At 37.3% G+C, this 12,485-nt stretch overlaps 1 protein-coding gene across 3 annotated transcripts in view; it reads left to right on the top strand.

Moving 5' to 3' along the window:
* Positions 1–12,485, top strand: part of TRIM33 (tripartite motif containing 33) — an 89,398-nt gene that overhangs the window by 48,148 nt on the left and 28,765 nt on the right. For all 3 annotated transcript variants that reach the window (XM_084757942.1, XM_084757941.1, XM_084757940.1), the window contains exons 5-9: positions 2,577–2,693; positions 6,801–6,915; positions 9,542–9,688; positions 10,234–10,351; positions 12,013–12,287. In XM_084757942.1, coding sequence (XP_084614068.1) covers positions 2,577–2,693; positions 6,801–6,915; positions 9,542–9,688; positions 10,234–10,351; positions 12,013–12,287 — 772 coding nt within the window. The remainder of the gene's footprint in view (positions 1–2,576; positions 2,694–6,800; positions 6,916–9,541; positions 9,689–10,233; positions 10,352–12,012; positions 12,288–12,485) is intronic.

Here is a 12,485-nt window from a genome sequence, read left to right on the forward strand (position 1 = left end):
ATAGGTTTTAAAAATATTTATTTTTATTTTATGTGCATTTGTGTTTTGCTTGCATACATGTCTATGTGAGTGTGTCCGGTCCCCTAGAATTGGAGTTACAGATGGCTATGTGGGTGCTGGGAATTGAATCAGGGGCCTCTGGAAGAACAGCCAGTGCTCTTAACTGCAAGCCATCTCTCCAGCTTCCTTACACAGAGTCTCACTTTATCCCATGCTGGTATGGAACTCAAACTTGCAGAGGTTGGATGGGAATGCTTCATTAGCCTCCCAAGGATTTTAGGGGAAGAAAGCATGGCTCTGCTTTGGTTAGGCATTAAACACCCTTTTTCTTTCTCCTTCCCCCAATAGAATATTTTGCATTTAATTTTTTTGACTATTTGATACACGTAAACAATGCATCTTGATCATATGTACCTCAATCCCTTACCCTCTCATATTCCCACCCCCTCAGTTCCCCTAATATTCCCTTTAGTGACTTCTTTTCTTTTCTTTCTTTCTTCCTTTCTTTCTTCCTCCCTCCCTCCCTCCTTCCCTTCCTTTCTTTTCTCTTCCTCTTTTCTTTCTTTCTTATTGGGGGGGAGGGCAGGATTTCTCTGTGTAGCCTTGGCTGTCTAGGAACTCACTTTGTAGATGAGGTTGATCTTGAACTCAGAGATCTGCCTGCCTCTGCTCCTGTGTGCTGGGATTAAAGGTGTGCACCACCACACCTGACCTCTCTCTCTCTTCTTATTACCTCCTCAGTCAAGTACTGCCTGTTGTGGAGTACTGAATGATCCTGTTGACTTGATCTTATGTAGGTGATCATAGGTGCTACAGTGAGTTCATGACTGCAATGGTCATGTCATATCTGTCCCCAAGGCAACATTTCACTGTTTTCCTTCCTATCTTCTGTGTCTCTTACATTCATAAGCTCTTCTGTGATATTCTCTCAGTAGAGGTGGGGGTGGTTTGGTGTGGTGTGATGTGTTATGTTGTGATGGCGTTGAAATAGGTGTCCTATTTAAGGCTGACCACTTGACTAAGTAGAGACTTACTCTTATCACTTTGATTAGTTATAAAACTCTGCATTAACTGCTGGGTAGTTCAGAGAGAAGCTTCTCTGGTCAAGGTTAAGGGGAGGTGAGTATAAATATTTAGAGAAAGTGGTTTGACAACTTTTTGAGGAAAAAGAACAGTAGTAGGGTTCTTATCTAGGACCTCTTGAGCCATGGACCAGATTTACAGCATGGGGCTCAAATTCCGTCCTGTGGAGTAGACCTTAAGTCCAACCTCCAAAGTAACTGGTTACCCCATAACTTTCAGGCCACTATTGTATGTACCATATTTTATGCTCCCAAATCATTAAAACATCTGACCTCTCACAAAAATCAGGTAGCTTGTTTGGCTATACCAACCAGTAAACGTACCCTGATCTCCTACCTGTGCTTCTGTCTTAAGAGTTCGAACTGTTCATTTGAACTGTCTCCTTAGGTTTGGTGATATTCTTAGTCTTGTATTTCTATTGCATGATCGCCCTAGAGTGTTCTGATTTTTCATGTTTTGCTTAGAATTCTTCAAGGGCTCTCATTACTTAAGAGAACAAAACAAAGAAATGGCATGCTATACCTGGCCTTTGATACTTAATTTATTTTAATTTAGGTTTTTTTTTTCTCATTTTGACATTTGAATATTCTTTGACCGAGTTGAAAATGATAACTGTTAGGATTTCTTTGTGAAGCTTCTTAGATCTCGAAGCCATTTTTAGGCACTATTTTTTGGTAGATTATATCTCATCAGAGTGTGGTATCAATGCATATTTGTGCCTACTTATTACTATACTGTGAGCCACAGGTGTGTTTTTACTTGCATAGGAAGTACACTGAATAACAACAAAGAGACAAAAGCATGTAGAAGAAACTCAAAATTAATTTGTTGATTAAATGAATAATTTATAAACGTGAAATAAAACTATTATTCTGGCATCCTGGTAGCCAAGGGCTCTGGACTTTTAACATTGAAATCTAAATCTCTAGTGTTATAATTAGAACGTTTGAGCATGTATCATTCATATTGCCATCATTAGAGTAAAGTATGTTGATATCTTTATTTGGTAGAATTCTTTTAGAAAGCCTCATAAAACAGTAGATAATATGAGACAGTTGTACTTAAAATGCTTATCTAGGTTTGTGGGCATACATCAGTTTTAGAGCACTTGCCTACCATGTGGGTTTGCGTTACAGAGCTCAGTCACTGAGTGGATGACACTTTAGATTGTTAGCAGTGATTTTGGAACATTAGTGACCTTGATAATATTCTGTACAGTATGTTGTGTTTTATGATTTAAATTGTATACACCATATTCTGATAGTTAGGTTAAATTTTTGATGTAAGTCAGAGTATTCACATTTTTCTGAGGAAATTTTTCTTTCATAATGGCTTTTCCAGGCAGATGACTTTGGGTTGCTGTTGTAGTAATATACAAGTGAGCAATAGATAAGAGTTATTTCAAGAGTGGCTCATTTAATTAATTTCCTGAATCTTAATTATAAAGTTCCTGTTTTGAATATAGTTTTTTTTTTGTTTTGTTTTGTTTTAAGGTACCAGTTTTTGGAAGAAGCTTTTCAAAATCAGAAAGGTGCAATTGAAAATCTGTTGGCTAAGCTTCTTGAAAAGAAGAATTACGTTCATTTTGCTGCTACACAAGTGCAGAATAGGTAAGCCTATTGCATTAAAAAAACAATATTTTGATGGCCGGGCGTGGTGGCGCACGCCTTTAATCCCAGCACTTGGGAGGCAGAGGCAGGCGGATCGCTTTGAGTTCAAAGCCAGCCTGGGCTACAAAGCGATTCTAGGACAGCCAAGACTACACAGAGAAACCCTGTCTCCAAAAACAAAAAACAAACAAACAAACAATATTTTGCTTTAAAGATTGTTAAGGAAGAATGCATCCAGATTAAGATTATTTTCCTACTATATCAAACATATATAGAGGATATAATTTTTAATAGACGAAATAATAAAACTTAAGGTTGACATATTTGTTAACTAAGCAAGTTTACCAAAAACATGAAAATTTTTTTAGGCTATGTCTTTGACCTTTGGCTGTCCTAGAACTCACTTTGTAGACCAGGCTGACCTCGAACTCAAAAGAGATTTGCCTGCCTCTGCTTCCCGAGTGCTGGGACTTGAGGCATGCACTACCACACCTGGACATTTTTGACTTTTTATAATTAATAAAACTTCAATGTATTTAAGCTTTGAACTTGGAAAATGAGTTAATGTGGAAAGAATTGAATTGTAAGGTTTAAAAGTAGAGATTGTGTAGAAGATACAGCATAGAGGAGAGAGACTGATAGCTGGCAAAGGCATAATGGGTAAGAAGTTTTGGTGTGTTAGGATGAGGGCCTGATACCCCGTACTACATGGAAAGCTTAGTGTGGCTGAAGGGAGAGCAGGAGCGTGACCTGGGTGGCTGCCTACCAGCCTACGGCTGGGTGAGAGACCGTCACGGAAATGAGGGGAAGGTAATAGAGCAGGGCATCCAGGACCTTCCCCCAGCCTTACACTGTGCTCTCACCCACACATGTGTGCAAATATAGCACACATACTTGAAACAGCAACAACCAAAAAACCCAGCAGCATTATACGATGAATATATACTACAGATTTGGTGTCCTAAGCACCCAAATTGCTATTATTTTTATCATTTTCATAACCATCATCTTCCTCCTCCTTGTTATTATTATTTATTTTTTGTTTTTTAAAGATGTATTTATTATTATTTCTACGGTACTCTGTCTGCATATACACCTGCAGGCCAGAAGAGGGCATCTGATCTCATTATAGATGGTTGTGAGCCACCATATGGTTGCTGGGAACTGAACTCAAGACCTTTGGAAGAGCAGACAGTGCTCTTAACCTCTGAGCCAACTCTCCAGCCTGCCTTTCCTTCCTTCCTTCCTTCCTTCCTTCCTTCCTTCTTTCTTTCTTTCTTTCTTCTTTCCTTCCCTCCCTCCCCTTTCTTCCTCCACCTCCTCCTCTACTTCCTCCTCCTCTTCTTCTGTTTTCTTTTGTTTGTTTGTTTGTTTTGTTTTGTTTTTTTCCCCCTGAGACATGGTTTCTCTGGTTTCTCATGGTTTGGTTGTCCTGGACTTGCTTTGTAGACCTGGCTGGCCTAGATTTTACAGAGATCTGCCTATCTCTGCCTATCAAGTGCTGGGATTAAAGGCATGTGCTGTCATGCCCAGCTATTATTATTATTATTATTATTATTATTATTATTATTATTATTATTATTATTATTATTATTAACAATGTCCTATTCTGTTTTTATAACTTTTATTTTATTTTGTGTATATGAGTGTTTTGCCTGCATATATGTCTGTTCACCATACACATGCCTGGTACCTAAGGAAGTGCTGGGCCTTCATGCATGTGCTGGGATTTGAACCCGGGTTCTTTGCACAAACAAGTGCTCTTACCACTGAGCCAGCTTTCCAGCCCTCATTATTTTATTTAGGTACATTTATAAACAAACTAGATTGTTTATAGGGAAAGTGGTAACAAGTTCTAAAGAGGGCCTATTTTACAAAGTTATGACTCTTGACACTGAAAAAACATCTACTTGTAACTGGCACACTTTAAACCTGGGAAGAGTGTGTTAGATGGTAGCTACTGTGTAGACTCAATGACGTTGTGCGTTGTTTTGAATAATAAAATGTATTAGTTTATAGTGGTTAACACAACACATAAAAAATGTACAAAGGCATTAACTATTTGAATGAATGAAAATAGTGGTTTATGTATGATGGAATGTTTTTATCTTGAGAGAGATCAAAAGAAAATAAAAGGCAAGATTGGAGAGATGGCTCAGCAGTTGAGTACTTACGAACCGGGATTGGTACCCAGAATCCACAATCAGTCTGGCTTATTGTGTTGGTGTTAGGATCTGAATTCAGTCTTTTTGTTTGTTTCTTTCTTTCTTTTTTTTCCTTTTCCTTTTTCAAGACAGGGTGTCTCTCTGTAGCCATGTAGTCCTGGACTCACTCTATAGACCATGCTGGCCTCGAACTTCAGTCTTAAGTCTCTAGCAAGTTCTCTTGATCACATGTTTCTCCATGACTCCCCTCCCTATTATTTAAAGTTTTTATTTACTATTTTTTCAATTTTAAGAAATAATACTTTGTATTTATTTTTTAACCTGTCTCTGTATGTGTTTGCTTGCTTATCTGTTCATGCACCAATGTGTGCCGACAGAGGCCAGAAGAAGGGCCTGGAGTTAGAGGTGGTGAGCCTCCTGATACGGGTGCCGGGAATGAACCCAGGCCCTTTGCTCGCAACCACAGAGCGGTCCTTCCAACCCACGTTTTTTATTTTTAAAATTTACATGTGTAGGTGTTTTGCTTATAGGTGTATGTGTGCACTTTGCATGCTTAGTGCTTAAAATAGCCAGAAGGAGGAGTTGGATCCCCTTAAACTCACGAACGGTTGTGAGTTTTAGGAACCGAACCTGGGAGCTCTGTGGAAACACTCTTAAAACTCTGCACCATCTTTCAGCTGCACCAAACCCACCCCCACCCCCTAGTCTTTGTGTATGTACGTATATACAATAAGTCTGTCTGAGGTACTCTGCTTTCAGGTATGCTGTATGACTAATGTTTTTTTGGTTTAGTTGCTTTATGTTAGAGGTTTGTATATCTTATTACCAATGATTAGTAACTTTTTTTTATTGTCTTCCATTTACTTTAATAAGGACAGAATTCAGTAAAATTTGCAAATAACTAAATACTCAGTGACATAGAGGCAAAGGAGGAAAATTTGTGCTATATTGCCAAGTGTATTAAAATTGCTTATTTATGTATTTGGCTAATGAAAGACAGTTTATACAAAAGTAGAATATATAAAAGATGACTACATTTTATGGTTATGCTTGACATTGATTATTAATGAGGTAGCCTGCTTTTCATTTAATAAATGATGAAAACAACACATCACTTTATAGCCATAACCAGAACTTCCATAAACGTAAGTTTTAAAACATTGGGGCATAGTTATCTCTAAAATACGTAGTGGCTGTTTTTAAAAATGGATTGAGTGTTTCAGAATCTCTGGGGATAGAACACATTCTTAGCAATAAAAGAAGTCCTGGGTCACTGCTAGCAGGTGTGCTCCCCCAAACCCAGTGATTTAATATGTTTTTTAAAGCCAGTTTGAGAGGAAATTATGAAACAAGCTTAGTTAGAACACACATTTGAAGTGGTGTTCTTTCGAAGGTTGTAACCATCGATTGTGATATTCTTATTATATTTTGTTTGCAGAAAGCATCTTAAGTAGAATAAAAAGTAAATTAAACAGAATAAATGTAGCAAGTTTGATTGACAGTAGTGTTAGATATTTGTGTATAACATTCATACTGTAGGAATTTGAGATTGTTCTACAAATTAATAAACTGGCCTTCATGAGCTTAATTTAAATTACTAAGTATTGAATTCATTCTTTATTTGGATCTAATTAAGTGGCTAGCTCTGCTGAAACATAAGTGGAAAACTTTTGAGAAAAAAATTTTTTATGTGCATTGGTGTTTTGCCTGCTTGTATGTCTGTATGAGGGTGTGAGCTGCCATGTGGGGGCTGGAAATTAAACCAAGATCCTCTGCAAGAGCTGCCAGTGTTCTTAACTGCTGAGTCATCTCTCCAGCTCCCACTTTAACAAGTTTTTAATTTTAATTACTTGGTAATGCCTAGTTGGATGAATTTTGGTAACAGTTGATGATTCAGACACAGGTTGATTTGATGACCTAATGATGCATTTCTCTAACTCAGGATTAAAGAAGTAAATGAGACTAACAAACGAGTAGAACAAGAAATTAAAGTGGCCATCTTCACCCTTATCAATGAAATTAATAAGAAAGGAAAATCTCTCTTACAGCAGCTAGAGGTATGGTTCAAAGCCAAAATAAAACAAAAACTGCTTCTCTTGTTCTTCAGCTGTTCTCAGTGTTTTTAAAAAAGTTCTTTTAAATGGGTTGGAGAAAATAGAAATAAAGTAAAATAAGAATTGAAGGTTTTGTTTTGTTTTTAATTTCCTATTTGGGAAGAAAGCATGTTCAGTTGCTTTGTAGTTCATTTTATGATACTGGTTGACTGTTGTTTTGTTTTCTGCCTGGCCTCGAAATCGCCTTGCTATCCTTGGGCCTGTAGAACCTATCTGTGTCTCCCAAGTGCTGGGATTAAAGGCATACAATGCCTGACAATAAAGCACTGTTTGGTTTGGTTTGGTTTTTTTAAGACAGGGTTTCTCTGTGTAGCCCTGTCCATCCTGTCCTAGGCTGGCCTCAGTCTGCCTGCCTCTGCCTCCCTAGTGCTGAGATTAAAGGTGTGTGTCACCACTACCTAGCCCTAAAACACTGTTTGTTTGTTTGTTTAAAGTCATATAACTAGGTAATAGTGCTACTGTCTTAGGAAAGAATTATTACTAAAGGATGATGTAAGTGAAGACAAAGCAAGCCCTTTTAATGTCTTTTCTTTTTTCCTAACAAGAGGCCCTAGTTTAACTTTATATAAATACAGTTGGGTTTGGGATTGAGCCATTTATGTATTTTTATAATTTACCAAAAAAAAAAAAAAATTCCACATTTTGAAATATATAAACCTTAAACTTAACATTTATTTTATAGTATTAGGTCTCTTTCATGTTTTGAAATTAATGTGTAAGTAGTTATAAGTTTTCTGAAAATCTAGTACAGTTTTGAAATCCAAATGAAGTTTTTGTGTTTTGGATTTTTGAGACAGAACTCCTGTGTAGCTAAACCCCTCTGTAGATCAGGCTGGCCTGAAACTCAGAGAGATATGCTTGCCTCTGAGTGCTGGGATTAAAGGCATGCACCACCATACCCGGCTCCTACATTGTTTTTTACTTTTTAAGGAACTTTTTAAAAAAAATATTTATATATTATTATGCATATAGTACTTTGCCTGCATGTACACCTGCAGGCTAGAAGAGGGCATCATATCATATTATAGATGGCTGTGGTTGCTGGGAATTGAACTCAGGACCTCTCGAAAGAGTCATTGCTCTTAACCTCTGAGCCATCTCTCCAGCCCTCACATTAACTTTTAATTCAAATCTTTACTGCCCACAGTTGATATGTTCTTAGAAAATTTCAAATGTGAGTTTTATAGCGGTTGAGCTTTTAAATGGGTAAACATTTCTTATTTGAATATTTTATGTTCTTAAGTAGGTTTATGATATTGAGGTTATCTTTTATGTGCCACTGAAAAGTTTTAACTTCATGTAGCTGATGAATTTAATTTCCATAGAAATTTCCATTTTATTTATCCATAGAACCTTTTAAAGATACGAGACAGGTAGTTGCATGCCAATGAAAGAAATCTGGCAAGCAAAATATCTGAATTCTTGTCTTTTAAATACATCTTACATTGAAAAACAGCAGTGAGATTAAAAACGTTGGGGATATTAAAGTTGGGTGTCTTCTTACCTATTGTACCTGTAGCCAGTGACTTTTAACCCTAATAGATTTTGTTTCTAGAATAACTATATGAATCCAGAGCAGTTAGTAGTAGCTATTTTTAATACATTTTAATGTGTTAAACATATATATTTGCCTACATGTCTAAAAGTGGTAATTTTAAATCCATTTCAAGATCTTTAGATTAAAAATTCATTTTAAGACTAAAGTGTATATTAGCACTTTGTGATAAATATTCCATGTACAATTAACATGCTAATAATTTTAAAATAGCTAATTTTGTATAACATTTTTCTAAACCTAAAAGAGACATTTTCCTAACTAAGCTTTGTTAGGGAATTGATGATTCTAGTAAGGCTGTAGATCAAAATTCTTCTTTGGATACTTTTATCCATTGATTTATATTATAAAATGGACTTGTTCTCCTTCAAAGAATACTGCTTAGTAAATGAAGTTGAATAGTTTTGGGGGAGAAAATGGTTAAGAAGTTGGTAGGTTATTTTTGGCACACTCAGTGTCATGATATATAGGACATTGCCCACCCTTTCAATGGAGTGATTTCTTCCAAACACTTGGTTCTTCCTTGCAGCAGTTTACTGAAACTAGAGTTTCCTCTGTGAACTTTGGTATACCAGTTTACCTGGGTCTCTGGAATCATAGCCCCTCCCACCCCAATCCCTTTGTTTTTGATGTTTAATTTAACATCCTCAAACCATACCAGTAGGTGGCACTAGTAGCTCAGTATTTTCTTTGGCCCAAAAAACATAGTTAAGATTATATAAAATGATTTGTGAAGGTTGGCTCATATTGGATCAACCTAAAAACAGGAAGACACTATTTTGAACAGTTATTAATTCAATGAGAGAAAAGCCATAAGCTACTACTAATGTCCTGAATGTAGTGAGTTAACTTAGAGCAGAAAGGGTTAGTCCCCCTTTTCTTAGTTACTTTCCTTCTGATTGTTGATAGATTTATTAAATAATTACAAGCTTCTCTTGTATAATTTTTGAAGGAAATAGAGGTATTTATATATGTGATTTTTAAAAAATCAGTGAAGTTGTTGTTCTGTTTCAGAATGTTACAAAAGAAAGGCAGATGAAGCTGTTGCAGCAGCAGAGTGACATCACAGGCCTCTCCCGGCAGGTGAAACACGTCATGAACTTTACAAACTGGGCCATTGCAAGTGGCAGCAGTACAGCCCTGCTGTATAGCAAGCGTCTGGTGAGACACACACTATCTTTATTTTTACTTAATGTACCTATTATTTACAAGTGTAGAATACTTATGTTGTAAATATAAAACCCTGTTTAAATTGTAAACATGTATTTTGGGAAATTTAACCATCTGTATTTAAAGATAAAGAAGCTGAACTTGGTGGCATATAACTGCAATTGCAGCCAGCACTTGGCAGATTAAGGCAAGAGAATTGTGAGTTCCAGGCTAACCTGAACTACATAGCACTTCCCTGACTCAGAGAGCTGGAACATTCTTATCTATTGTTCTTGTTGATCATTGACTAATCTTATTTCTGTCATTTTCCTGGAATCTCATGAATGAAATCATGCCATATATATTATTTTGAGGATACTTAGTATCTTACTGCAGGTGGCAGAAATTAAAATATGTGTATTTCACTTGCTTGCTAATTTAGACATTGACTCTGTCTTCTGTGATACTCCAAGGCTTTATGACGTTAAAAATGTCTCTAGTATGTTTCTTCAACTGTCATGTAATTTTAAGGCTAATGTGACTTTTTCCCCTTTAAGATTACTTTTCAGTTACGTCATATTTTGAAAGCACGATGTGATCCTGTTCCTGCTGCCAATGGAGCAATTCGTTTCCATTGTGATCCCACATTCTGGGCCAAAAATGTAGTGAATTTAGGTGAGAAACCACTTAAGCAAATTCTAGATAATGAGTTTAAACTTTAAGATGTGAGTGATAAAAAATATGTTGTATGTTGGAAACTCTTTAGGTATAGGCTTTATTTGGTTTTGGTGCTGGGACTTGAACCTGGCCTCCAGCACACTGAGCATGCTCTCTTACTCCTCAGTCTTTGCAGAGTGCTTTTCAGTGTGGTCCGTTTCTAGCCTTTCTTTTTCAAAATTAGTATTGATTTTTATCATAGAAATCTTACCAAATCCTTATTTTCTGAATAATTATTTAGATGTGTAGTAGTTTAATGATGTCAAGGCGTGCCATGAGGAGGACATTGAATACGCTGAAGTGTTCTGTAACCACGTCCGGGGAGCTTTAGACAAAAGCTCTTTTCACTTGACTTTGCTTTTGTTGCTCCACATTGCTGACCTCTGAAGACCATGGGTAAAAGTTGTAGAGGTCAACAAAAAGCCAAGCAAGCGACACATGTAGTTTAGCTCCTCAGGAGACTGAAGCAGTAGGTTCACTTGAGCCTAGGAGTTCGAGGCCAGTGTAGGTGACATATTGAAGCCGGCCGTCCATGCTAGTGTTTCCACTTTCAGAGTAGTTGTGTCCTTGAGAGTCACATTAATACTGTGTAAAATAAGGCATGATTTGTGTAAATGGAAAAAAGAGGTACTCAATTTTGACTTTAGATGAAACACCAGAAAATCACTGTTGTTTGACTTACTAGACTTGTGTGTGTTTGTTTTCTTTTTCTGCTGCATTTTCAAAAAGGTTTAAAAATATTGTTGGCTGTAACAGATTTTTTTTTGATGGCCTGCCAACATTACCTCAAAGCAAGGACTTATTCTCTATTCTGTTCTATAAAAAGGGAAGAAAGTGACCCGTTTAAAGGCATAAATGGTTTAAAGCATTCAGAATTCCCACAGAAAATTATTTGGTAGCAGGGTTTTATTTTACCCTTTAGTGTTGACAATTCAAAAGCAGATGGGGAGCTGGAGAGAGGACCCACGTTTGATTCTCAGCAGCCATGTGGCAGGTCACAACTTTCTGTCACTCCAGTTCTAGGTATCTGGTAGCCTCAGGCACCCAGGCACACAGTAGTTAGTGCACACACACATACATGATCAAAACGCCCATAGATATTTAGAAAGAAAGAAGAAACAAAGCAGAGAGGATCAATATAGCAACCTGAGTCTTTGTCAGTCTCCAGCCAGCTTAGCCTGGGTTATGCAGCAGCAAAGGCACCATGCCTCACACTAGCTGGAAAGATGAGGACTGACACCCAAAGGTTGTCCTCTGACCTCCCCACATGTCCTGCTGAACACACCCACAATCATCCACCCCGAAAAATACACCTGCAAATGTACACACACACACACACACACACACACACACACACACACACACTCATCACTCATTCATGCGCGCTCATGCACAGATAGTGTATTCTGAATAATGTGCTTATTTGTGGAAGGGTTTAAGAGGCTTTGAAATCTATTTGGTTTCTAATTACTGTCATTAAACCTAGCTCTCATCTGTGCTGTTCTGTTGGAATCTCTGAGATGCCAATTCTCAGAGGCAGGAAAAGATAGTAATTCATCTTTAAGGTGGGCAGTTTAGCTGATTATTTGTAAATCCTTCTTATGTTTTTAAACCCTTAGGTAATCTAGTAATAGAGAATAAGCCAGCTCCTGGTTATACTCCTAATGTTGTAGTTGGGCAAGTTCCTCCAGGGACAAACCACATTAGTAAAACCCCTGGACAGATTAATTTAGCACAGCTTCGGCTCCAGCACATGCAGCAACAAGTGTATGCACAGAAACATCAGCAGTTACAACAGATGAGACTGCAGCAGCCGCCAGCTCCCGTACCAACAACAACAGCAACAACACAGCAGCATCCTAGGCAAGCAGCCCCACAGATGCTACAACAACAGGTAAGCATTGTGTCCCTGCATTATTGATAGAAATAAAAAAGATCACAAGACTACACATCATTCTGTGTATATGATTTAGACATCCGGAGTTACTCGATGGAGTTCAAAGGTCAGAGATTTGGGAAAAGTTTAAAAGAATAAAGTTATTAATTAAGATCATGAGAAGCAGTGACATTTGTTCCCTCTATATATTCTGTG

Source organism: Acomys minous (genome assembly GCF_964271855.1).
Source record: "Acomys minous genome assembly, chromosome: 14".
Lineage (NCBI taxonomy): Eukaryota > Metazoa > Chordata > Mammalia > Rodentia > Muridae > Acomys > Acomys minous.